The sequence below is a fragment of the Ursus americanus genome, chromosome 19, assembly GCF_024610735.1.
Source record: "Ursus americanus isolate L20-20 chromosome 19, mUrsAme1.1.p, whole genome shotgun sequence".
NCBI classification, from domain to species: Eukaryota; Metazoa; Chordata; class Mammalia; order Carnivora; family Ursidae; genus Ursus; species Ursus americanus.
This window is the reverse complement of record NC_142145.1, coordinates 36,335,837-36,362,073: the sequence shown is the minus strand read 5'-3', so window position 1 is coordinate 36,362,073 and position 26,237 is coordinate 36,335,837. Positions and strand designations below refer to the sequence as shown.

General features: G+C 44.1%; 1 protein-coding gene across 25 annotated transcripts in view; it reads left to right on the top strand.

The window, feature by feature from the left end:
• Positions 1 to 24,086, top strand: part of DTNA (dystrobrevin alpha) — a 347,196-nt gene extending 323,110 nt beyond the window's left edge. For 10 of the 25 annotated variants that reach the window (XM_087869882.1, XM_087869883.1, XM_087869881.1 and 7 more), the window contains 6 exons: positions 439 to 459; positions 8,594 to 8,753; positions 11,249 to 11,338; positions 12,601 to 12,769; positions 15,324 to 15,456; positions 22,990 to 24,086. In XM_087869882.1, the coding sequence (XP_087726008.1) occupies positions 439 to 459; positions 8,594 to 8,753; positions 11,249 to 11,338; positions 12,601 to 12,769; positions 15,324 to 15,456; positions 22,990 to 23,130 (714 nt within the window). In that variant the 3' untranslated portion in view covers positions 23,131 to 24,086. Of the gene's footprint in view, positions 1 to 438; positions 3,072 to 8,593; positions 8,754 to 11,248; positions 11,339 to 12,600; positions 12,770 to 15,323; positions 15,457 to 17,385; positions 17,435 to 20,391 lie in introns of those variants that run through there. The other 15 variants (XM_045772866.2, XM_045772874.2, XM_045772870.2 and 12 more) reach the window with 6 other exon arrangements.
• Positions 24,087 to 26,237: the final 2,151 nt, after the last annotated feature.

Genomic DNA, 26,237 nt, shown 5'->3' with positions numbered 1-26,237 from the left:
CTTTCTGCTTTCCTTTTCAAATATACCAAATGAAGAGGGTCGATCTCATCTTTCCCTTCACTGAATGACAGGAAACCTTGAAAACAGCCCCCCACTTATATTGCCATAACTTCTGTCACCATAGCGATGAGATAGGGGTCCATGTACCACCTGCCATCTTGGCATCCACCTAGCCTAACCGAGCACAGTCTATCAGATCAGGATATAAAACACCAGGAGAAAGGGATAGACCGTGTTGAAAGATGGATGGACATAGTGAGGAAAGAGATGGTCTGTCTCAAATACCTAAATAGACGTGGGATTAAAAGTCGCCAAGGGAGGAGAGGCTCCCCTCAGAGCCATGTTGGTGTTTCCCCACCTTGCGTTCCCTCACACTGTGTACGTGCTCTTGCTGGAACCCTGGGTAATCTAACTGTTATTGATTCAATCTTTCTGTAGGAAGAAGAGCTGAAGCAGGGAGTAAGTTATGTTCCCTACTGCAGGTCTTAACTAACTGTGAAGGGGCCTGCCATCCTGCTGTTTTTCTCATTGCTTTTGCCTCTAATGTATGTTCATGCTTCCGTTTGGAAAGAGAAAAAAAATCATACTAATTTGCTTCCTTTTCAATGTAGTGCTTGAATGGACACATAGAAAATTTAGCGTTTTTTTTATAACTGTTACTACTGTCGGTATCAAAACAAGAGCTATTACATCCTTTAGAAGAGGGGGAAAAATTGTACTTTGTTGGAAGCTTTCTAGATCTCCAGCAGTCTACGTTTCAAACCAGTCTCATGCTTTTGGTTGATCAGAACCTTCTCTTAGTAAAGAGACACCCACCACCACCACTAAAGTCACACTAGGAAAAACCCACAGCACTCAAGCTACCCTCAACGTCCTCTCATGCTATTGACCATTTAGTTCCGTTTCCATTTTAATGGAAAGGCGTGGGACCTCTTTGTATAAAAGTTAGCCAATTGCATCTCTTTTCATTGCATAATTATTAAGTCCTGTCCTCCCCATCATCAAAATGTGTTCGATTTAAAAGAAACACTACTCAGCAAGTGTTCCCTTCCCACTGTTTAGTTCTTGCAAGCAGAATCCCTACCACTGGTTCATCATAAGCTCAAAAGAATAGGTAACTTTCAGCCTTTCTCTTACCACCAAGAACCTTTCTGCTCTGGGAGTTCACAAGGCCCTTGCGTACGTCTTCTCTGGAAGCAGGAGCATTGTGACTCTCTAACTGTAGTCTAAACTGGAACCCGACGTCTGACCCTGCGGTCAGGTCCAGAGCCAGCAGAGGGAGTAGCGTACTCAAAATAACAATAACAAAATAGAAGCAAAATAACAGCAGCTTTAACGTCAAGTGCATGTACCAAGCTGTGTATGACAGTATATCCCACTTGTTAGTGTTATCAGGAAGTTTCACATGATTTCCTGGGCTCGATTAGAACCACAGCCTGTCTGATTTCAACGTACCTTTTATTCTTCTGTATTCTCTTTCCTATTATTCATTGTGTGTGTTTGTGTGTAACAAAGAATGTTTGCAAAATGCTGGACACATTTTTACCCTCCATTCCCACGGTCTGTAAAAAAGGAAAGTGTAAAACTAATCTGTAATGTCAGACAATAAAGACAATGTATTACACTATTTTGTATTTTGTGAAAAAAATTACTTGACTAGAGTCAAATCTGAATGAGAGACAGTCCCCCTGGGTGAAGGACAGACACGTATAGCCTGTATCATTGCCCGTAAAGCCACACACGGGGTATTACTATTGTACTTCCAACACACTTAGATCATGCTAGAGAAAACTGCCTTGCTGTGCTGCTTCTCTTTGCAACAGCCTCTTTTCTTTCCTGTCTCTGACTTAGCATGTGCACAGAAAAAGGGAAAAACAGGCTCAAATATAACCTTCTTCCACCTAGTGGAGAGAGAGGGCAATCATCCTCTAGTCAGTCAGCCTCTCTTGAGCCACGTCCCTCATGGACTCCTTTTCCGCCTCTTCCCAGGCCACCCCTTCTGGAAAGGCTCAGTGAACCAATAGGTTCGTGAACCCATGGCCGCCCAGAGCCAAAGCATGGCTGCACGCATAGAGCAGTAAAATGCCTCCTTTCCTTCCAGCTCCTCCCGTGGGGCCCTCCACAGCTCCGCATCTCCGAGAGCAGCCCTCAATGGGTCCTGCTGCAGAGGTTCTAAAGGGCCCTCACCGGCAACACCCAGATGTCAGCAATGCGCCGTCTGGGTGGGGAGACCGTTTACTTGTCCTTACTCGTTTGATTTGTTTGTATACTCAAGCCTCTTCTTGAAAAGGACCCCAGGTAGCTTACAATAAAAGACATCAACAATGACTTCATAAAATAAATCCAGAAAAATCAGAAACTAAAGAAAAGAAAATGCCAGTATGCTCCCTGAAAGGGACAAGGGTGTTCCTCTGAGCTTTTTGGCAAGGAGGCAAAAAAAGGGAAAACATAATTGCTGGTTTTATCGGAACCAAAATGCCAGTTCTCAGGGGACCAAAATTTCTGTTGGCATGAAATATAAAAAGGAAGTCTTCCCTCGGAGCTTTAGAGGAGGAGCACTAAGTAATAAAACGGATAAATGCAGCCGCAGACGTCAAGTGGCTGATTATTTTACTGACCTTCAGTCGAAATTAAAGACAGAACCCAGAGCAGGCACTTCTACAAGGAAATGAACTTATGCCGTCCAAATATATGGACTTCCTTTGGTTTAACATGATCTAAGGAGAGAATTTAGAGGTTTTAGTCTGGCGTCTGCTTCTAAATTCTGTTTTTATTTATGAGCCTTACCCCTTCGGGGACATTCTCTTTGTAAAATCAGATTTCAGACACTGCGCACAACAAATTGTGCTTGATTTAATAACCTCTACTTGCTTTATCATAAGTCTGTGTGGTTCAATGTATTTTATTATACTGGTATATATAATTCCTACTTATACTGTTTCTTGTTAGAGGTAATGCATGAATTTATTCCCCTGGAGGAGAGAACATGAATTTAAAAAAAAAATAGTGCCTGTAATATAATATGATGGTTATGGTATCATAAGCAATAAATTTTTTTTTTACAAAACTTGCATCAAAATTATCCTACCCTCTTTCTTCTTTGTGTATTTTTAAGATTTATTGAAGGAACCATAAAAAGAACACTCATAAAAAGTTTAATAATGAAGGCAGCTGGGGTGTAATTGCAATGACAGTATGTTTCAGAGTTTCTGGTAGACTTCCAGTTCCAGATATCACATCCCAATCTAAAACCAGGTATCCTGACTTTGAGTTCAGAATGTAAGGTCTCAATAAAAATTATTGTAGAGAGATCACTGGTGTTAGACCTGACTGTAGGAGTCCCTGCTCTTCGATCACACCTGCAAGATCTTGAGTAAGTCAATTACCTTCTGGGGAATTTATTTCAAACACACTGATAATACATGGCTCACAGGGCTGTTGGCATAGATTTTCAAAGATAATGGATGTGAAAGCACTTTGTAAAATACTATATGCATGTCAAATCCTAGTATAAAATTGCATATAGATGTATACATGTGTCCAACAATATGTAAACTTTTCTAACCGGACCCATATTTTACACACACACTTGTACTCACACACACATTCCCACCTCCTCCTTCTAGTTAACTAAGTGTCTCAGTCAGAGGAGGAAAGTGAAGCATTTCAAATCCTATCTCCCGCCTCCCATTCTCTTCCCTCTTTACAACTGGAGGCCCTGTGAACTCAGGAAATCCTGGTCATTCAAACACGTTGTGGGACATGAACAGGCCAGAAATGACAAGTTTTACCAGCATCAGTTCACCTTCCTTTCTTTCCCTTGCCCACCCTCTCTGGTGGGTATCCTGTGAAGCGGTGACGCAATCACAAGTGGGATAGGAGAGTGGGGGAGGGGGGGTTCGCCTCATAAATAACAAGCTGCGATATTGGGACTAACATCTAGTGTTCAAAACCTATCCTTTCAGACTCTCTCACTCTCTCTCACAACCTTTTTTAAAAATAGGGATTAGTCCGTTAATTCTAGAAGAGTAAAAATTATTTCTCTACTTCAAAACCTTAGGAGATGACCTGCTAGTTCAGATTAAATCAGCCCGTTTTATGGCATTAGAGCCCCCCAAAGGTGGCACCACCCCTCACTAGCCTCCATCCCCTCCATTCCCCACAACGCACCTGGATGCGTCTACCACCCTGGCCTCCTCGCCTTTCCCTTCCCTTCCCTTGCTCATGACACTCTAAGGCCTGGAATGTTCTCTCCTTGCAATACGTCCTCTCTTCTGCCCAGGAATCTCTACTATTCAGATGCACATCAAGTGATGCCTCCTGTCTGACCTGTCAGAATCAGCCTCCTCACCTGTATCCCCACAGCACTGTGGACACAGGAAACCCTATGAGGATAGTCAGTGAATGCGTATTGGAAGAAAGGATGAAGAGAGGGTTGAACGTAGCTAAACACTGCTGTGCTGCACCTTCTCAGGCTGCTGAGGAAAACCGTGGCTGTGTTCCCAGCCAAGCCTGAGAGGCAGACTTTTCAGTCAGGGGGAGAGTGTAGACGCCGGTCTCACGGTCATCGGCTCGGCCGCGTCTCCAGGCACTGCTGCTTCAGCGATTACACATTTGGTCCTTTCCCTGAAGCCTCCCTGCTTTCTGGTGCTGAGAGGAAACCAAAATACTTCCTGGAAAGAAATCAGAGAATGTATCTTGTCAGACTTCTTAAAAATTGATACAACGGCAGGTTGAGTGGACTCAGAGGATAGGAGTGCAGAAATGAATTTTTCATTTATTCACTAGGAAGTGAGCTATTTTAAGTTTGCCAAGGATGATGTATGTTTTCCTTCTTCCATAAATCAACTTCCTCTCAGGAATTTTAGATCTATATATTGATCTGCATGGACCATGGTCACTTACGTCTTCTCTCCATTAATCATCACGTAATTTCCAGGAAAGGACGTTCACAAAGATTACTCACTCTAACTCTTCTGAAGTTGTTAGCAGACAACCAGACTTCGTGACCAGGCCAGAAGCCACCACCCGCAGAGGTCACCACCTGTAAAGGAAACCCAGTGACATCTACACTGATCTACCCCAAAGCCAAAAGGCAACTGCCCTTTCCTAGTTGACCCTATGGAAAGAGCCAGAAGGAAGGCCAGAGATGGCATTCCCAGCAGTATGTCCCAGGAAGTGCATCAAACTGGACAGTTCGCTATTCAGATATAAGCAACTACCATTCCTAGCACCAATAATGAGGAGAATGAAACCAAACAACCAGACAAAGAGAGATGATCTCCCAGGGAGCCAGAGCCCTCCCCACCCCCCAGAGTCTTGACATGCTGTCGGCATGGGGAGTTGTAGGGAAGATGCCACTGAATCTTGTCTCCAGCACAGAATCTCCACTTAAATTCTTCACATAACCAGACTGCTTGAAATTGCACCACTTAGAGATTCATTTAGGAGATGGTGGCTATCTGTCATTCACACATCAGTGTAATTTAGATTCAGTCCATTGTTTTTCCCTTTAACACATAACTACAGTCAATTATTTTTCTCTCAACACAGAACCACTAATAGGGGGCTTGGAAGGAAGGAAGCAGGCAGAAAGAAGTGGGGAAAGTTGGTTTTGGAGACCAGGCAGTATTAAGCAGGGAGCGTCAGGACTGGGAATGCCACAAACACAGTTAGCGGGAGAGCCAGGGCGTGAGAAGAAGGGGAGGGTATTGCCGGAGGTAAGAGACGTACAGACAGGCAGGTTAGAAGGGCCAGGTCAGTGCGCAAAGGGAGGCGGCAGCCCCGCAGGCACCCTGTACCGGAGAGCCCGACGAAACAGGTGCAAGGTGCACCAGGATAGCCTTTAGAACGCTGAAATGCACACCCACAGCCCCACATCTGAAGTCACTGGCTCCAGATAGGTCCCAGGATCCAGAAGCTCCCAGGCTTTAGAAAGGCAGTGCAGTGCAAATATCACATACAGAGCTTCACATCGGGTATGAAACAACCTATGTTGCTTTTTGGATTCCAAATTTGCAGAGCAGAGATTTGCACCTGCATTTCTGTAGTGACTGATACACAGCCCACAGGCTCTCCCACTCCTGGGGCACTCACACTGCGCCCCACGACCCAACAACTGAAAGGTATTGTCCAGCCCAGCCAGAAGCCCTGGGCTGCCACTCCAGCACCATTCACTGGTGGGTCCAGGCCCTGCAGTTCTCAGCCTTCTGGCGGCTAAACCTTCCTCCATTAGTGAAGCCTGTGATGGGTGGTCACAGTGCCTTCAGTCCTCAGAAGCGGCTGTGGTGCTGTGGGAAAGCCCCAGGCTTATAGATCAAAGGCTGGGGATCCACTTTATTTCTGCCATTCTCTAGTTCGGAGGCTTTGGGTGACCCAGTTACCACCTCTGAGCCTCAGCTGGCTAACCTGAAAAATGGGAATATAATACTTCATATGGTTGCTAGAAGGATTAAGTGAAATAGTTGGGCTGAAATTGCTTTATAGACTGCAAATTGCTATTCAGATATAAGCAACTACCATTCCTAGCACCAATAATGAGGAGAATGAAACCAAACAACGTACGTGAAAGTGCTTTGGCCCCTGCAAATTACATACAAAAGTGCAGTTGTATTATGACTATTATTATCATGAGCCTCCTACCCCAGAGGAGGGTCTGGATCCCCAGAGTTGAGGGAGTAACCCAGCTGTGTAGCCAAGAGGGTCCTCCTTCCTTCGGCCCCTCTGTCCAACTTCCCATCCCAGTCCCTCCTCCCTGCTGTGTGACTGGTCCTTGGGGAAAAGGACAGGTAAGAAAGGGCAAGGAGCCTGGGCCGAGGGCCCTGCCTGGAGAATGGGGCACAGGAGGGGTTCCCAAGGGGAGGCAGCCCTCAGGGCAGTGGAACTCCTCTGAGGGACCCTCAGCAGCCCAAACCCAGCCAGGTCCCTGCAACCCAGGACAGGAGAACATCTGTGCTCAGACACCAGCCAAGGCTCTCCCGCTCCACCTCCCAAGCAGTCCTTTTTACCTGAGCACTGGGGTCCGCACTTGCACGTTTAGAGTACGGATGCCTATTTCAGTGGGTCAGGGAGAGAAATCAACGGGGAGGCGCATGAAAACCCTTCTACCTGGCAAAGCACAACGCAAAAGTAAAGTCATTTCTTACTGGCATGGGGAGCAGGGGGACGCCATGGTAGCTCAGAAGCAGAGGTTTCGTGGTTAATGAGACTGAGCGGCAAAGTCTGCCGGGGAAAACCAGACCCGTCCTTGAGCAGCCTGGGCCAACAGGCTGCAAAAGCATCACACCAGCAGGCAAACTTCTCTTCCTTGGGCCCGGACAGACCATTCCAGGTACTGTTGAGAGTGAAAGAGGGCATCCCCAGCCCATTGGTCGTCACATGAGTTCTTTGCTCTGCTCTGTTGTTTTGCCTCATTTTTAATTCTAGATTTTTCTCAGTTTGTAGATTTGACTTTTATGTGTGATGCTGAGCCCCCGAAAGCTAACAGCATGGCATTTTATAGGACTGATGTGTGTTTTAACTGCAAGCGGACCCCACAGCAAAGTCTAAATCAAATACTCCAGAGCACTGCTCTCATGGGTTTGAACGGGTTGATGCGGGTCTCCGGGCCTTGCTCTGGAAGGGTCCTCCCTCTTCCTGGCCAGACCCAACAGACGAATGGTGTTTATGTGAACACCCAATCTTTGAGTATGCACCCGAGGGTCGCATTGCATTTTCTTACTCATGACTGGCTGCCTTTGTAAACTAATTATTATAACACAGAGAATGTTTCCACGAAACCTCATTGTAGAGACAAAGCTGTGAAATTCAAGGTGTGAATGGTTTCATGCCTAGGACTGTAGAGCCGACAGAAATGGCTTTTAGTTGCCCTCTACTCTTTTTCTCTACTCCCTTTTAAATCTCCCTGTTCTTATTGCTAAAATAACTGCTTTTTCACAGACGTAGAGAAGGACATTCCCTACAGGAAACAGTAGCCAAAAATTAGAAGCCAAGAGTTCTTTTTTTCTCTTCCCCCGCTTGGATCCCTGTGTCACAGAGCAATTTGACAAAGTGAACTCTTACCAAAAAATAGGGCTTAAACAATTTATACCTCATTTGATTCTTAATTTGAGACTCAATGTGCACAATGTTACATGGCATGATCTGGCCTAGAAATTCTCACCTAAAGATCAGGCCAAGACAGAGAGAGGTTGCAAATTCAGAAATTATATAAACCACATCCATCCCCAATAGTCTCTGAGTTTATATTTCAAACTTTGTCCTAAAATGTCTTTTTATTCTGCGTAGAACTTCCTTCAAGGAGGAAACAGACACACCTTGTAATTCTCGCTGCTTCACAGTAGCCTCATGCCCCGGACACACATCTCATGTGCGGTAGAACAGTGCTCTACTAACATTCTTAACGTTCAGTATGTAACCGAAACTCCAGATTATAGACAGTAAGGTCCTGAATTATGCGCACCTGCGACAGGCTTAGGAGTACCATCTCCATTACCTAGGATGTCCTCCTGCTTGGGAAGCTCACCGTTCATTGTTTTTAACCTTTGACGGGGGCTTTGGGAAAACACATTAATGACTTGCATTGTCTCTCCAGACGCAGGGGGCAGGTTCTCCTCGCTCTTCCCCCAGCCACACCATCAGCAGGCCCATCCCCATGCCGGTGCGGTCCGCCTCTGCCTGCTCCAGCCCGTCGCACATACCTCAGGACTCCCTCACCGGGGTTGGGGGAGACGTCCAGGAGGCGTTTGCGCAAAGTAAGTGGGGGCACTGGTGGTGGTTGTGTTGTGCTTTTCTACGTGGCAAGTAGGACCCCGCGGTGTGTTGGGCCGTTAGAGTTCATCAGAACCCCAGTGTGGACGTGCCCACAGTGTGGACACGCCCGCGTAGTCCCTGTGCCCGCCTGGCCCCAGAGCTGGTTTAGAAACCCCTTAGGGCTGATCTGTTTCTCCCTTCACCATCCTACCTTCCTTGGGCTTCTATAGCCCAGCTCCATTTTTTATGAGTCTTTGCTCATGAAGGGAAGGAAAATCCTTTACCAGTATCCCCGGAAACTTTGTAAATGGAATCCATTTTAAAATTCTGAAAGATCTTATTTCCAGCTTTCTTCCCTTGATGTTAAAGCAAACTCAAGATTGAGATTAAACAGTCCCAGCTGAAGTGGGAGGTAGCCCTGCGGCGATCAAGGGGGCGCTTCGTCACTCCACAGCTGCGCTCAAGAGTTGAATCATTGCCTGTGTAACGTGGGGCCGCTTCAGCCGCCATAGTTAATACAGGAGCACAAACAGTGATAAATAGAACAGAATTCCCCCACCTGCTGCCTTTTCCACTCACACACCAGGGGTGCGGGGAGGGTCCTCAAGGCAAGTGATTGTGTTCATTTGGAAATATTTTAACCCTTTTTGAAAGTTTTCTTGGCCATCGCTTTTAAATTGACAGAAAATTTGAAAAAAAAAATCCTCCTACAGACCCTCACCCTGCCAGTCTCATTCCCAAACTATTGAACAGTGTGGTCCTTCTTAATTTTTCATTTAGATATGCTTATGTATGTTTACGTGTGTTTTTATAAACACCTACTCTTCTTTTTTACACAAGACCATGCATTGCATTTTGATGTGCAATTTGCATTTTCTTTAAGTTAGGGATATAGCATGACCATCCTTCCAGGTCCTCACACATAGATCTCAGGAAAAGGGAGATCTGTTCGATTACTAGTTGGAAGGCAAAAATAAATAAATAAATCTATATCTATATAAGTAAATAAATAAAGTCCAAAGACAAAAAACAGACTGAGGAAAACATTTCCAGCACATGCGGCGACCAAGTTTCACAATTTCAGCTACACATCAAGCATACGGAGATCACTTAGAAAACGTCCCGAACAGAAACAGGTGAAGGACATGGACAGAAGCAGCACTACAAATTGCCAATAAAGATATAAAAAGATGTCCAATCTCACAAACGATTGGAGAAATCCAAATATCACCTCCCGCCTGGCAGATTAAAAAGAAAATTTAACATTAGTAATAGGCAGGGATAGCAAGAGTGTGAGGAAAGGGATACTCTCGTGCATTGTGTTTGGGGATAAAATCTTACATTTTAAAGGAAGAGAATGATGTACTCTGTGCTGTGAGGGAGAGGGAAAGATCCAAAAGAGGCCTTTTTCTTCTGAAAAAGAAAATAATTTAAGTTATACAATATAACCTTTTTTTTAATTTTTAGAAGAAAAAAAAATGTCCTTTCTCTAAATCTCATCAAAAAATTTACAGTATTTTTAATCAAATTGAGCTTTCAATTATCATTGTTTTATCTGACTACTTTGATTTTTTAATTTATAAATATTTATTATTTTACTTATTGAAGTTTACTTTCTGAGAAATTACAGGATGAACCATCGTGGCTTGGAGGCAATCCCTAGCTCATAAAGAGCTCATGCTACGTGAGTTCATCTGCAAGTCAGGTGTTTGCGATCTTGAGCCCTTTTTCTCCAAGATATCATGGTGCCTGCCTGGCCCTCTGTTCCATCTCTACCTCACACCCAAGCCAGCCTACAGATACCCATTTAACCCTTTGTGTGCCTGAAACATCATCATAATCTTTGTCTACCGTGGAGAACCATAGCCTAAGTTGCAACTCAGAGTACCCAACATACATCTTCTGCCCAGGTCTCACAACAGGTGCAAGAACCCCCACCCCTGTTCCACGCTCTGGGGCATTCAGTGAATAGGGTTCCCACTCCCCACAGATACCTGTGATGGTAGGGGGAGCTCTGGGAGCCCTGAGGAGAGAGACAGAGGCAGTGGTGATGGAGCTCAGAATCCCATGTGCTTAGCCACCAGGTCGTGGCTGAAACAGTAGCAGCAGCGGGCAAGGTGCAGCTCAGTGGGCAACACCAGGCTTTACATCTCTGTGAGTTTTCCTAAGAAAGATGGCCAGAGATACTCACTGACCTGGGACCAGCCCAGTTGGTGCCAGGTCACCTAGTCTTATTATCATGCCACCCCCTTTCACTCACAAACTTGTCCCGATTTGTACAAGAAATTAAATGAACACCTCCCTCTTCAGTGGCCACAGCCCCAAGTACAATGTATTGTTTCAGAAAATGAACCAAAGCACTTCTGAAAAGGAGAGGTCTTGGGAGTTTTCTTGCTCCAGGATTATCAATGTAAATGATAAACTGCATAAAAATTTGGGGGAAGAAAAGAGGGAAGGCTGTGCTTTTTTTCAAATGATCATTTCTTCTTCACTGCAGGTTCAAGAAGAAACTTAAGGAATGACTTACTAGTAGCAGCGGATTCCATCACTAACACCATGTCCTCTCTCGTGAAAGAGCTGAATTCCGGTGAGTCCCCAACCCCCTCTCATTTGTCTGCTCACTGCAGAGGGACCCATAAGTGCTAGGGGCCCCTGTTAGAGATCTCCTCATGGGCAAAGAGAAAAAGATATTTTAAAAATCTATGTGATATTTTGTTGATATTTTCTGATTTTTTTAGTATTGTTTATATTTTGCTAATGGGAAGACTAATACATGGTCAATGCAGAAAGTTTGAAAAATACAGGGAGGAATAAAGAAATACACTAAAATTGATTTGTAATTCCAGTTTTTGTAATATCTAATATTTATAACTTGTAATATTATGATCCAAAGTGACATGATACTAAAGTTACCTTAAAAGGTCAAATGTTTTATTTACTCATTTAAACTCTGTTCATTTGAAATGCATGGCTATTTGAATGAGGCTAAATTGAAATTTACCTTTGCAAAATGTCCAAAGAAAGATCTGCCCCGAAAATAAAGAGCATTACATTGAGAGGGACTCTTTATTCTAATAAGACTACACAGCTTTTAAAACTTTAACAACATGAACGTGCAAACAAATATCTCACCAGTTACTAATACATCTCATTTGTTCCTTAAGCCCACCTAGCAAAATATTTGCCTGGCAGTCACAAAGTTGGAGATTAAACAATCGTAAGAAATAAAACCTCAATATTAAAAAAAAATTCTGGATTTAAGTTTCTTAAAGCCTCTAGAGTAAGAATTAAAGTAATGAAATTGTTGCTGCTGGTCTAATTTGAGATCACCAAGTGGGATAAAAATGGCGGTAGTTCATCCATCCTGCCTCATGGCCAGTACCCACTGCCCCAGCACATGATGACCAAAGTGTTATTCTCACTGTGGAAGCTTCAACTGCTATTAGTTTATACTCCCAATACTTTGAGATATTAAGTGAATATAATATTTTAGATTTGTATTTCCTAAATTAAAGTAACAGTAAGCACAAGTAAGAGCAGTTCTCACGAAGACTTTTCTAGAAAGGATAAAGCAGAAATACTAAGTCAAGACACAAAAATTCCTCAATATGATTGAGATTTCAAAAAGACAATTCTGTATACCAAACGATTTTCTTGAAACTCATGTCAGTAACAAATGTCATTTTGGAAAAAAATAATAATAAACTCACCTGACTTATGTACCATAACTGGTTAATGTTTTCTACAGCACAGGTTGGCTTATGTTCAGCCCAGCCCTTTATTTGCCAATCGTAAAAAAAAAAAAAAAAAATCTAAGTCCTTCTTCATTTCTTCCATCATACCTAATAGAGGTGGGGAGTGAAACAGAGAGTAACGTGGATTCTGAATTCACACGGACTCAGTTTGAGGATCTGGTCCCATCGCCAACCTCTGAAAAGGCTTTTCTAGCACAAATCCACGCCCGAAAACCTGGGTACCTCCACGGCAGCGCTACCCCCAGCACCATGCGCAGTGACGTGTGAGTATCTTCTGCGGGGGGCATGTCTGAGTAACACAACACCCTGTGGGGAATAGAGGAAAATAGAAACATGGTTGCTTCGTGCTTTGCTTCAGAAAGGGATGATACAGTTTCCTTTTCTGCCAGAAGAGGTAGGAGGGTGCTACATTAAATTTGGTGTTGGGACTTCTCCCCCTTCACTATATCCAGAATAGCAATGACCAGAACCAACCCGTGCTTGTTGAGAGCTTGGTGTGCCCAGGGCATGGTGTTCATTGTGTACAAAATAGTATGAAAACATCACTCCCTGCCTTCGGGACTCACAGACTTGCTCGGGAGATAAATCATCCTATCGTCTAAAGGTACTGTATTTGCCCTTAGAGGCCCAGGTGACGCTAGAGGGGCCTCTACTCAGAATGGGTGTAAACAACGTTATATAAACACTAGGACTGAAATCAGTAAATGTCTGAAACCTCATTATAAAGAAATCCAGTCTGGTTGACTTGTTGAGTATGTATAAATCTGACCTTTGAAAGGCATTGTGCAAAGATTTTCACCCAATTAGGTTTCTGTAGCTTGACAGAAAGCAGCAGATTCAGTGACGTCCCCTCTAGACTTTTCTGTGTCCCTGGATCAGCTCAAACTCCAAGTAGACAAGGCCTAGGAAACCAAAGCTGAGAAGCAGAGGGGGAGGCGCTCTCACAGACTTGCTGAGCCCAGCTCGGGAGGGAAGGAAGGCAGGCAAGCAAGGGAGCCTTCAAGAGAGCTGGGCTCATGCGGCAGTGAGAAAGGTGGGCAGAGAGGCTCACCAGAGGGTTGCAAAGGGCTTCACTGAGCATTACAAACTAGGAAGGTGATGGTGCTCAATGTGAAAAATGCTGCGGACTCGTCTACAAAAATAAACTGGCCATTTTCAGGACCCAAAGAAGAAACTAACCAGAGGCCTTTCTGGTGTTTCGGATCTCAATCCAAGTAGTGAGTAGACCAGTAATAGCGGGGAACTATAAATAGATGTGGTTTGAAAGCGGGTGGTGAAAAGGCAGGCCAAGAGATCCAAACAAAACAATTCTAACATAATTTTAAATAGCAGTAGGCTGCTGCTTTTAATTTTAGTTTGCTTTCTTGTCCTTTCCTCTATAATTTAGAATTATTTGATTTGCTTTTATTCAAAATGGTGAATTAATGGTCGTCAGTTTAGTCTGGTAAGTAACATATCTGTTTGACTTTTCATAATGAAGCATTTACCTGTGGTTTCCTAAAGTTTTCTTGTTCTAATCCAAAAATTCAAGACTATAGCTAAATCTACCCCACTCCACTGTCCCCGGTATGCTGGTGACAGTACCAGCTACCAACACAGCTGCAGGGATTGGGAAGGAAAGTTCACAGAGGCCTCGCAGACCTCTTTAGGCTGGCCCCAAACCTCTAAAAATAATGAGAACATGTCGTACAGATATAAATAAACATGAACAATGGCATTTAAGTTCCAACCCAGAAACATCTACTTGACTGCACTCTTCACTTTAGGGGATGTTTTCATATCTGTACTATCTAAACAGGTACCGGGTTTTACCCTGAGAATGTTTTAGTCCTATGATTTAGGTAGTGAATTTATGTTTAGTCTCAGGAAGGGTTTTTATAAACCGGGATGGATAGATGCAAATAGAATCACACATTAGTGAATGAGATCATTCTTCGCTATTTATCTCATGAGAGAATTGAGCTATTTGAGTGGATTCTTGGATTCAGAGCTAGCATAATTTTTTAAGATCAAGAGTTGTGGGTTCAAGTATTACCTTCCTGACACCCATGAGCTGATATTCTAAGACTTATTCTAATGTAAAAATAAAGTACATGGGTGCACGTCCCTATATATGTGCATAACACGAAGGGGGGTAAATTATGAACAAATGTCCTTAATCATTATTTCACTAGAGGGCTCACTCTCCTTATAGAAAGTGTTCTTGGATTCCACTTAAAAAAAAAAAAAAAAGCCCACAGATTGGGAAAATATATCCTCTCAAAAGATAAGGTTGCCTCTTTTAATATTGACACACACTTTAAAAGCAACTCATTCCCGTAAATCAGAGGGAAACACAGATGACCAATGATCATCAGACTGCCATAGAAAAACTACATCTGGGGGCGCCTGGGTGGTGCAGCCGTTAAGCGTCTGCCACCGGCTCAGGGCGTGATCCTGGCGCTATGGGATCGAGCCCCACATCAGGCTCCTCCACTGGGAGCCTGCTTCTTTCTCTCCCACTCCCCCTGCTTGTGTTCCCTCTCTCGCTGGATGTCACTCTCTCTGTCAAATGAATAAATAAAATCTTTTTAAAAAAAAAGAAAAACTACATCTGAGAATTCCTTGATTATCTATTTCTCCAAAATTCCAAAGTTTCTATGTTTGTTTGTTTTTTAATTTTCTGTTATGTAACAGAAGATGTTGGATTGAAGTGAACTGAAGCCAAGAAGCGAATTGGGGGACTCGGTAAATGGGCCCCAAAACTACAGCTAACACATGAATTCCACCCCTACTTTTAAGATTTGCTCCCAAACACCATTTGTGGTCTGTTCCCAGGGTCTCAGAAGATGGGGACCCCTATGTGCGGCCAGAGGATGAGAACTATGAAAATGACTCGGTCCGGCAGCTGGAGAACGAGCTCAAGATGGAAGAGTACCTGAAACAGAAGCTGCAGGATGAAGCCTACCAGGTATGGGGAGCCAGGCCCGGCCCCCGCCCCCCCCCCCGGCGCTCCACCCCCCACCCCGTGGTAGCTGGCTCTTGGATTTTACCCAGAAAATCCATGCCTTCTTTCTTCCACCCTCCCTCTCCAGAATATTCTGATTGCATTCCTTACTCCACATATTCTAGACAGTTGTAAGAATTGTAAGTACTTCTTAGAGCTATACCACTCACCATGAATTCTTAGAAATTCTGATCTGGAAAGTGAAAAAGACCTTGTGCCTTTAGGGGAAACACAGTGACTAACAATCCGTACTCTTCCAAGATCATTGGGAAAGATGTGTTTTCTCATAGATTAAAAAAAAAAAAGATACAGAGAACAAGGCCCACGGAAACTGAATAAGTATAAATCTCTCTTCCCTTGAATCATTTGTCCTCATCCTCCTTCCCTGCCCAACTCATGTCAACATAAATAAGGAGGAGAGTATCAAATCTCACCAAGAGAGGTGGGAGGTACTGCTGGCCCTGTGTTCAGCGGGGTGTGGATGGACAGATTTTCATATATACTGCAGTGTAGTATGAATCCATCTGAGAATTCACTGAACATAACACACGCAACTGGGAGTAAGTGTAATTAGTCATCCTAAAGGGGATGCATTTTCCCCATGGAGATTGTTCTGCTGCCCTGTTTGTCTTGCTTGTATATTTCTCTTCCCTGTAATTCACAGGTTTTTTCTTGAGGTCCTGGGAGTTCAGGGATGTTTGCCTGATTGAGACCTGTGCCCCCCCCCACCCCCAGGCCCCATAGGATATTTCTTCACGTCGGGCTTTCTGTCCAATGGCCAGACAAGCTTCCTCCACATTCTTAGATGAGCAGTGGCCCTCTCTTATTCTGTTAGTGAAGGAAAGAGAAGCAGAGAGAATACATAACCTCTACTTCTCATATGTTTATGCATTGTTTTGAAATATTGTCCCAAGAAGAATGTAGTAAGAGAGAAACTGAAGCCTACCAACCCCACCCCGACTCTATAAAACAAAAATTTTGCCTCTTTGGAAGGTTCTATTAGCCTTTTCGGTTTAACAACCATATTTGAAAAAGAACTAAAATGTAGACCTAGTCATTCCCCACCCCCCAAAAAAAGAAAAAAATCAACGATTGTATATGTAAAGCCACGCTTCAACACTACGGAAACGGGCAAAGTTGCCGGAAATGGAGAGCCATGGAAAATGCTCTTACTTTGCCACTTCTATGGCCTGTCCATGGAAGGAAATTAGCCTGGATGAAGCTGCCAGGGTGTCTCTGGGAACTCCAAGGGATGGCATTCCTACACGTATTTCATTTGGCTCTGCTGCCTGGAGGGAAAGAGGGATGTGGTTAAATAATCAATGTTCTGGTTCATGCTGTTAGCGGCGCCTGCTGGCCCCTCTTCGAGCCCATATCAGTTTCTGGATGTTGGTGACAACAGTAACTGTAATTCTAGGTGTTTGTTTTTTTTTTAAGAGAGACAGTCATTTCATATAAAAATATTAGATTTTTATTTATTTTAATGACTTAGGAATTTAACCTTCCATGAGTAAAATGGAGGAAAATTATATTACTAGCTTAAGATGCAATCGGAGTTTTTGCCATCTTTGGTTAATCTTAAACTCTTTCTCTCCTTTCCTTTCCGTGCCCAGTGACTTCAAAGGAAAGGTAAAGAAAAGGTGTAGGGATGGCAGTAGGCCTGTGCGTCCCCACTCAAGGCATATGCCCTAGAGCTTGTCGAAGCGGCTTTCCTGACTACTCTGTGAGCACATGGTTGCTTGATGGGTCAGAATGCTGTTTTCATTCATGGGACCCTCTCTCTCTCTCTCTCTCTGTCTTTCTGCATGGCTTCCAACCAAATAATGCACCGGCTTGACTGCATCACAGACTTGACATGTCACCTTTCTTGTTTGTGTCCTTTGTCACCCGCAGGTCAGCTTGCAAGGCTGAATACAATATCCTTTTATCACTCTCCTCTCAAGTAAGTACCGTCTTATTTAGGAGGAAACGTGGCCACTGTACACTGAATTCTGATACCTAGTAACCTAAATTCACAACCACTCTCTCTTAGGTGTTTCTATGTTCTATGTGATAAAATATCCTCCTTCCCTGCTGATATCAAAGAATCATCCCGGCCTATGGAGCATTTCATTATAATCCAGTGGAGATTTGGCAGACAACCTTGGGAATTGACTTTTTACTCTATTAAATAGGAAAAGTGGCACAGAAACTTCTCTAACACCAGAGATGCCCCAGAAATCCTCGGGGGCTATGGCGCCTCATCACCCATCCCTAACAGCACCTGAGTGTGCAGCCTCTCTATCACTTGGGAAGGAAAAGTCTAGGTGCGCTCAGCAATCCAGAGATGGGCCAGCCTCAGAGCCATACTGTATTCCGGACCCAGAGATCAAATGTGAGCACCTTAACAAGTGAAAACAAAATCATGTATGAGTAAAGAAAACAAAAGAAGCAAAACAGAGAGGACAACTTCTGCAGCCTTATATTTTTGGAATAGCTGATTCAAATTCATTGTGGAATTCAGCAAGATACAGCTTTATTTAAAATATCATTTACGTGGCATATGATTCCCCACCCCCAGGAACCTACCAACATACGTGGAAAATTCTCAGTCATGTGTGTGGTGTAGAGAGAATAGCACTTGACTGGCAGGACCACTGGCGTGTCGCGGTCTAAAGCTCAGACGCTTGGACTCTGACAGACCTGATTTCAAATAGGGGTTCCACCGAATCATGGCCGCATACCCTGACAAATTATTAAACCCCTATGAACTTCTGTTCCCTCTACACAACATACATCGTAATACTTACCTCGTAGTGGAGTTGTCCTCACTGGGATGTAGTTTATAAAGAGCTTAACATGGTGGCAGACACACCATAATTTCTTATGAGCACACACGTACGTGCCTGACACGACACTCGTACTTTACAAGCAATTCCGTCCCGGGGAGCAGCTGCAGTTATGATGGAAGTGTATGGGAACCCCCTTCCCGCCCGGGACTCAGAACTAGCTTGCTCTCTGTGTTTTTATGAACAAAGCTAGGACTCAGCTAGGTGCCATGATTTTATACACTTCTGGCTACACCGTCTCGTAAGTCTTATGGTGTCTCTGGCTCCAGCTGATGGCCATTTAGCTGTCCCTCATTACAGTTCAGAGTAGACACACCTCTCCCAGTCTCTGGCTCTAGGGGCCCAAGGACTTGTATCTACTTCAGTCTACGGTCTTTCCCAACCACCGACTCCCAGAAGTCTATAGTACAGCTGGTAGTAAAGTCAACTCTGGCTGCTATATTTAAAAAGGGATCTCTTTCTCTTAAATGACAAATCAACTTGCAAAGAATATATCCTAGCTCATGCATTACTGACCTCCTGTCTCAGTCCTTGGGTTAGGATTAAGCAAGTGGAAATCATGGCCTGCTATTATAGACTTTACAAGCTCTGAGGCCCTTTTGGTGTGAAAAGAAGGATCTGACTGTATTCTGGTCTCCCTCCCTTGGATTTGAGAATGCCACAGCACATGCTCTCCTGAGTCATGATGACCACAGTGGAAACAATTCCCAGGAGCTGTTTCTGAAAACTTTTACTCCCATTATAACAAATCTAGTCCCAAAGGAGCAACCCTCCCCTTTCACAGCCTTTTCTTTCTCTTAGAGCCAACAACTGGATCATTTTTATTCTGCACATTATTTAAATATCAGTTACTAGTTCTTAGAAAAATATTTTCTTAAACAAATTAATGAAATGTCCTTGACATAAACTCAGATAAGAAGTGGCATTTGGTTCTTCCACCTAAAAGCCAAAGATTTCAGTACTCTAAAAGTTCTTAGGCCGCTGTTCTCATCTTTTGTTGTCAATTTGGCAGTGGAAACTTGAAACCATCATGTTCCCTGCCATTTACCACATCGTGTGCCTCCTGAGTTGGCACTCCACGGGCCTCTAGACGTGAGCCTGTCTCGAAATCAGCCACTTAGGCAAAACGTATTTAAAACCTACGCATCAATCCAGAAGCCAGCGGCTTTTCATCTTTGCAGCTAGTTCTATCCTAGAATAATTTTTCTCAATGTAACCAAGAAATAGAACTGAAATCTTGGAACAGTTCATGCTATTGACATCGATTTGTTTGGGCTTTTTGACCATGCGGCAAGACCAGAAATTGCCCCAAAGCTGGGCATCTCTTATCCAAAGGTCGGGAAGCCAACTTCATCACCGCAAGTCAATTAGGCGTCCATCAGGGTAGAGCCCTACAGGGGTAAGGGGCAGTGGGTGGGACCCCAGAGAAAGAGAAGACCCACCCTCTGCTCAAAAAGAGCTATTTGAAGATAAGTATGCAGTCATCGATACTAACAGGAGCGAAGAGAGTAAAATCTTGCCTTTCAACTAGCCTCTTTGGAAGAAATACGGTCTATGTAATATTTAATACTAAATTTAAGAATCCACCAAAACTCCATTTCGGAAGACTCAGATCTTGGATTTGTCCCTTTTCCATCCCTCTCCCTACATGGTATACCACTCTCATGGGCCAGCCACATCCTAACTTCAGAAACAGGGGGCTTGGACCACCGAAAGTGGATTTTTTTTTTCTAATTACCATGGCATTTCGATGGTAGGTTGGTGGTCTCATCTGCTTGTCTGGTGAGAACAGCACACACATTTCTCTTTGGGTTGCTTTAACCCTCCAGATGCCTCAGATACCCATTAAGCAAGAGACTCCATGCAGAGGATTCCCATCCTCTCTTTCAGAAGGAGCAATAGCACACGGTGTCCCAGGACATTTGCTCCTGATTGTCAGAGGAAAGGAGGAGAGAGAGAATGTGAATGTATGTGTGTCGGGGGGCTGGGGGGAATCCTAAGCTTCGACACCCTAATTTAGAGAACAGTTTGCATCTTTAAAAAAAAAAAATTACACATTCCTTATTCCCAGGCAAGCTATAGTCAGACAGATGATGAAGGTAACACGAAAGCTGGTGATGAAGGAGAGCCCCGCACCCACCCCCACAGAGGAGAAGACACGGCCCGGCAGCAGCCTCCGCGCAGAGAGGAGCCCCCCGCGCAGCAGCTCCTGGCACACCCCACCCCTAGAGACACGTTCTGCCGACTCTAGAGCAGCTAACTTTGCGTTCTAAGATTTGTAGTTCATAGGTGTGTGTTTTGAGAAGGAAAAAAAAAAGGACTTCTGACTTCTGTTCAAAGCTAATTTTTCGGCTACATCTTCTGTAACATGGCTCATCCCTGATTAGAAACAGAAAAACAAGGACCACCACACACACACAGAGAGAAAGGAAAAGCCAAGGCTGAAAACCCACGCTGCTGTTACTCACGATGGCAGTATTAACAAGCATTGTAAGCCTTTGCACACGGTATGAACCTGTTCCGTTTACAATGACAATATTAATACTGTTTATAGCTAGACATTTGATTTCTGGATTCTTTGAGATTTTAGCGAACCAGTTTATTATACACTGTACGTTTTTTTTTTCCACAGCAATTGGAAAAAAACAACCACTCGCAATTATTCACTAACCCCGAAGGATTCGGTACCTGAGTGTACAGACTCAGAGCCCGGAAGCCAGGAAGGGTCCTTGGCCTGCACTGTCTGCATTGGTCTCTAAGTCTCTGTGAGCAGTGACTTGAACCCATCACACCAGGATAATCCAGTCTTTGGGGCTACTTTCCAACTTGGGGTTGTTTTCTTTCAAGATACTCTAACAAATCAGCCATAGAATTTAGTGTAAATATTTTTTCCAAATAGATATCATATTCAAAAAGAAAAAAAAGGCAACATTCAAATGATATAGTATCTAGTTTTGAAAATCAGCACAGATCTTCTTAAAAACTGTGAACTATGTTTTGAAATACTCGTTGCTAAAGCTGTTTATAAACCACAGGTGCCATAAGATCCCCAAACGGACTCAAGTGATCTCTGCTCTTCCACGGGCGTGTCCCTCTCGTTTTAGCCTTAGGGAGCATGTCTAATCACACGGCTCGCCCACAGCTTCCCGGTCAGGTTGTCTGGAGGCCTTCAGCTTTAAATGTACAGGCTTCAAGTGTGCTTGCAAACGCTCACTCTCCTTTTATTTCTGAATGTTTATTGCCTTAGCTGGCTACCTGGTGTTCTGCATGCAGCCTTCTGTGGTCACGGGAGAGGAAACGGGCTCTTCTAAGTGGAGTTGGGATTTTGCACTCAGCGAAAAGCTGATGTGCAAAAGCATTGTCGAAGAAGGAAGAATGAAAGGCTCTGTGGACGGTCCTTTATGAGGGCCCTTGTCAGGGAGCATGAAAGACCTCCCTTAGGGAATCTGGGGAAATGAAAACATAATCTACTTGCTGCAAGATTTCATGAAATAAAAATCTGGCAACATATTGAATACGTTATACTTAAATCGGCAGCTTCTCTGGAATTCCTGTCTCCTTTAAAAGAGAAGAGAGCATCATTTTAAGACAGTGGCTCTCAAAGCCTGTGCCCTGGACCAGCAGCATCAGCATCACTGGGAATTTATCTAGAAAGGCGAATTCCTAAACCCCACCCTGGGGCCGCTGAATCAGAAAGTCTGGGGATTGGGCCCAGCCGTCTGTGCTTTAATAGGCCCTGCAGGTGATTTCTGGTGCATGCTAAAGGTTGAGAACCACTGCTTTAGAATAAAGTTGCATATAAAATCTCTAAAAAGGCCTTATTCAGAATAAGCAAGAAAGGCTCTGAGTCAACCTCAAAGCATCAGCAATTCGATTTTGCTTCCGGGGCTGGCAAAAACCTTCTCCCACCCCCACATAGTTGGTGATTGGTGTGTGCCCAGGTGAGAACAGACATCCTGACACCTTCCAGGTCCCTCTCCAGAGGGCTCTTAGGTGGTCCCGTCTCCGCATCTGGTCAGAAACCATGTCCTTGGCTGCCTTTTGGAACAAAATCACTTGCCTTGGGGATAGCAAAGCTCTCGGTTGGCATTCTGAGAAGCCCATTCTGTCCGTTGATGTGCTTCTTCATACTTCCCCAGAGAACCAGCCTGACAAATGTCCCTGAGAATAGGCTGACACCAAAGGGCACAACTGCACAGTTCTCAGATTTCTTTGCACAGACGGATTGTATTATGAGTTTTATTGGTTTATCTTAACGTTCATCTCCTTTCCACTGCCCATCGTCTGTGAAACCATACCTCTCTAGATGGAGCAGGTGGCCCCTCGTGCCTCATACTCAGTACTTAAAACCACTCCATCCCTGCTACCTACATTGCTGTCAGCTCTAACTCATAGCCAGGTAGTTCTGGAACTCGGAACTCGAATCCTGCAAGTGGCATTCAGCCTCTGACTGGACTGAGCTGACATCTGTAGTCACTCTGTGTTTCTACATCAAAACGCTTGTCTAAGGTTTGAACCGTTTTGCTGATAACCTTCCCCCTTGTCATAGCTTTCATTGCCAACCTCATGACACGGTTGTCGCTAGCATCGTACAAGCCATTGCAAGGACTCTGGAAACTGCCGCCAATGACCAGTTCCTGACTAACCAGCCGCCTTTTCTTTCCCTTAGCTCCACGTCAGCACTGAGACCAGACTCAAGCACCCCTGTCCTGTAACCGAGACAAAATGGCATGCGTTGTTTTGGGTGTTTGTGGTTTTGGGGGGGGTTCTTTCCTTGGCTCTCCAAATTTACTTTTGGGACCTGTTCTAACTGCAAACCCAGCAGGTTTCACCTGTCCTGTCCAGGAGATACAGTTATATCTTGCGGGGGTTGTTTCTTTCTTGTTCCACAATAAATTTCACATCCACCTCCATCAGAGATGGGGGCCTATTACTGAGCACTGGTCTAACACAGCCAACGTCCCCCACAGCGCCATGCGAAGGGACGGAGGGAGGAGGGTGGAGGGCAAAATCTGTATGAGATTCAGGAATCAGTTGCGGTTGGTCAGGACGCAAGTTGGGGTAAGTTCGGTTGGTCAGAGGGAGATGTGCTGGAGATTGTGAAAAATGGATTCTCGAGTGATCTCTATAAGGCAGGGAAGGTTCATTTGTAAGTAGTAATGTGAACTGAATTGCATAAGAGTGTGGCCTTTGTTGTGATATACTATGTATTTTCTTATATGCATGAGCCAAACCGTTGCGTCATAATTTAGCACTGATGTCTGCTTTTACTTTGATCATCTTTGTCCCCCCTTATTAGTTCTTGGCTGTTAACTGTAGATAGACCTTGTAAATACGGCAACCTTTGGTTGCTGCAATCACCTTGGTTTGATTCCGCGCAAGGAGCCACAAACAAGAACTCCACTGTGTCCTCAGAAGAAAGGGCATTTTTACTTTTGAACCAAAAAGAGAAAAAAAATCAGAAATGTTACATCTTGAGGCTAGTTAACTGTAAGACATTTTTAATTATGACTACTGTCATTTGACACCATTTGAAATAACCAATTCAGAGACACTAAAGATTTCACAATATTCATTGGTATTGTAACAAAACTACTATTGTATGGGGTTTTTTTTGTATTGCTGTTAAGTATTGTTTTGTGTGTGCGTGTGTGTGTGTGTGTGTGTGTGTGCTGGAACCTCCTGGGGACATGTTATATTTTGAAGTGATTAAACTATTTAATTGTGTGTCTATATTTTGGAATGGAATTATTTCTTCATTAAAAAAATGTTTTTAAAAACACTACATCTGCGTATTTTAGTCCTTTCTTTCAATGAATCTTTCTTAAAGCAACATGGAGTCAGTCTGCTCAAGGGAGAAAGACAAGTCAGCATGGGCAGCACAAAGCAGGACCCATCGTTTGAGTCTTAAAGTACAGCGAAGTATCTCACCTTTCCCTGCCTTTGGAAGAGTTCGCGTATGAAGTGCTCGCTTTATATCTGACACCGTTATAAGCACTTTATGTTACTTGACTCGATCCTTTGACTCGCAGCGTCTAGCCAGGTACTTGGCGGTTACGAGCTTCACAGTCATGCGTCAAATGAATGAATAAATGAATTAGTAGCTTTTGTTCCGTTTGTGCTAGAGCTAGGGAGAAAGGAGAATCAGCACCCCCTGGAGGTCGGTGTGTTGATCGCAACAGGAATCAAATTAGAGTTGCAAGGAGTGGACAAAAACTCGGAGTCCACAGAGGCAATCATTCCCTACATTCTCATTTCTCTTCCCAGAACCTCTGGATTCCCATGGGATGTTGGGTTGTGGGTTTTGTTTGTTCAAGGAGCCAATTCCTTTGCGGAACCACTAGCAGAATCTGTGAGTCTGGCTCTGACACTTCATGAATGGCATTTTTGGGAACTCTGACTTGGAATGGTGCTGAAAGTCGTGCTCACAGAGTCTGGGGTTGATTTACAGTTCATGAAAATGCTATAAACACTCAAGAGGCACGAGAGGAAGAAACCAAGGGGCTCTGCCATACATCAGTGCCCGGGCAAATCCTGACCCGATATGGCCACTAGTGGGCGCTCAGACACCCCCTCCCATTTGGAGGTGAGCAACAAAAGCATTTCCATGGGTGTCTGTTCAGGTCTCTTTTGGCTGCCTCTCAAGGCTTCATCCCCTCATCGCCTAGGGGCCACCTTTAACTCTGATCCCTACCTCAGCATTTCCTAAATTTGTCTAATTGCCAAAGTCACCTGAAAAAAATGATTAATCTGAATTAGCATGTCTGGACTGGAGCCAAGGAATCTGTATTTGTAACAAGCACCTCTGGTAATACAGTCTGACACATTTCAAGAACTGCTATCCTCTTGCTACTCAAAATGTGGTTCCAAGGACCAACAGCATTGACATCACCTGGGAGGTAGTTACAAATACAAAGTCTCGGGCTCCACACGGACCTACTGAATTAGAGTCAGCATTTCATCAAGCTCCCCAGGGAATCTGCGTGCACCTTATGAGTCAGGAGGCGCCAACCTGAAGTCCAGCTTTAATCCTAGCCTTCCAGGATGAGGCAGTTGGGTCCTCCTTAAACTAAGATGGTACAGTGCTTCTCGAACTGACAGAGTTGGATTTAGTAAACTGATGATGCTGATACTGATCTGAGGACTACACTTTGGGGTGCACGGCAATGGAATTCTTTTAAATAAGGTTAATTCTAGGGAACTAGTTACTGGCAAATCAGATTTGTGGATTTCTATACATAGTAGGAAAGATACTCAAGTCTAAGGGCTTGCACATAACGGCAACTCAGTTGGCTGGAGCCCCTCAGGTAACACCACAGCCAGAACTGGAAGCCTAGAAGCAGCCAAATTTTAGGATTCTGTCAAAGAAGAACCTTGCGCTCCAAGGATTGAGGCCTCTGTCTCCATGATACAAAGAAGCACCCGGGCATAGGACTCGGTGGTCCTACTGGCCCCAAAAGGGCAGATTTGCAAAGTTGGGATAAGGCCAAGTGTGGTGAGGAGAAGCTGGCAACATTTCGGATTCATCATCCCAACAAAGCACATTAGCTACTGAGACACCCGACACCCAGGAAGAGGTTCTCTGGGCACCTTGGAAACCTGGAATTCTGCCATCCGGGACTCTGATGTCAAAGATCAGACTATAAAAGAGTGTAAGAATAATCCCAGTTTGATGAATATTTGAGTGCTTGTGTACAGAAAAACACTCACCAAAATGGTGATGATCTAAATCATGGAACTGTGGATATTTTTATTTCTTTCATCATGTTATTCCAACATTCCCAGGTTTCATGCCATAAATAGAGTAAGTGGGAGAATGGGTAGATGGATAAGAAACACCGGAGTTGGACAGTTTCTGTGATTCGGTAACAAGGCTACTTGAGTTGGCCAACGACTTTGAAGGGCTTGTCTAACCAT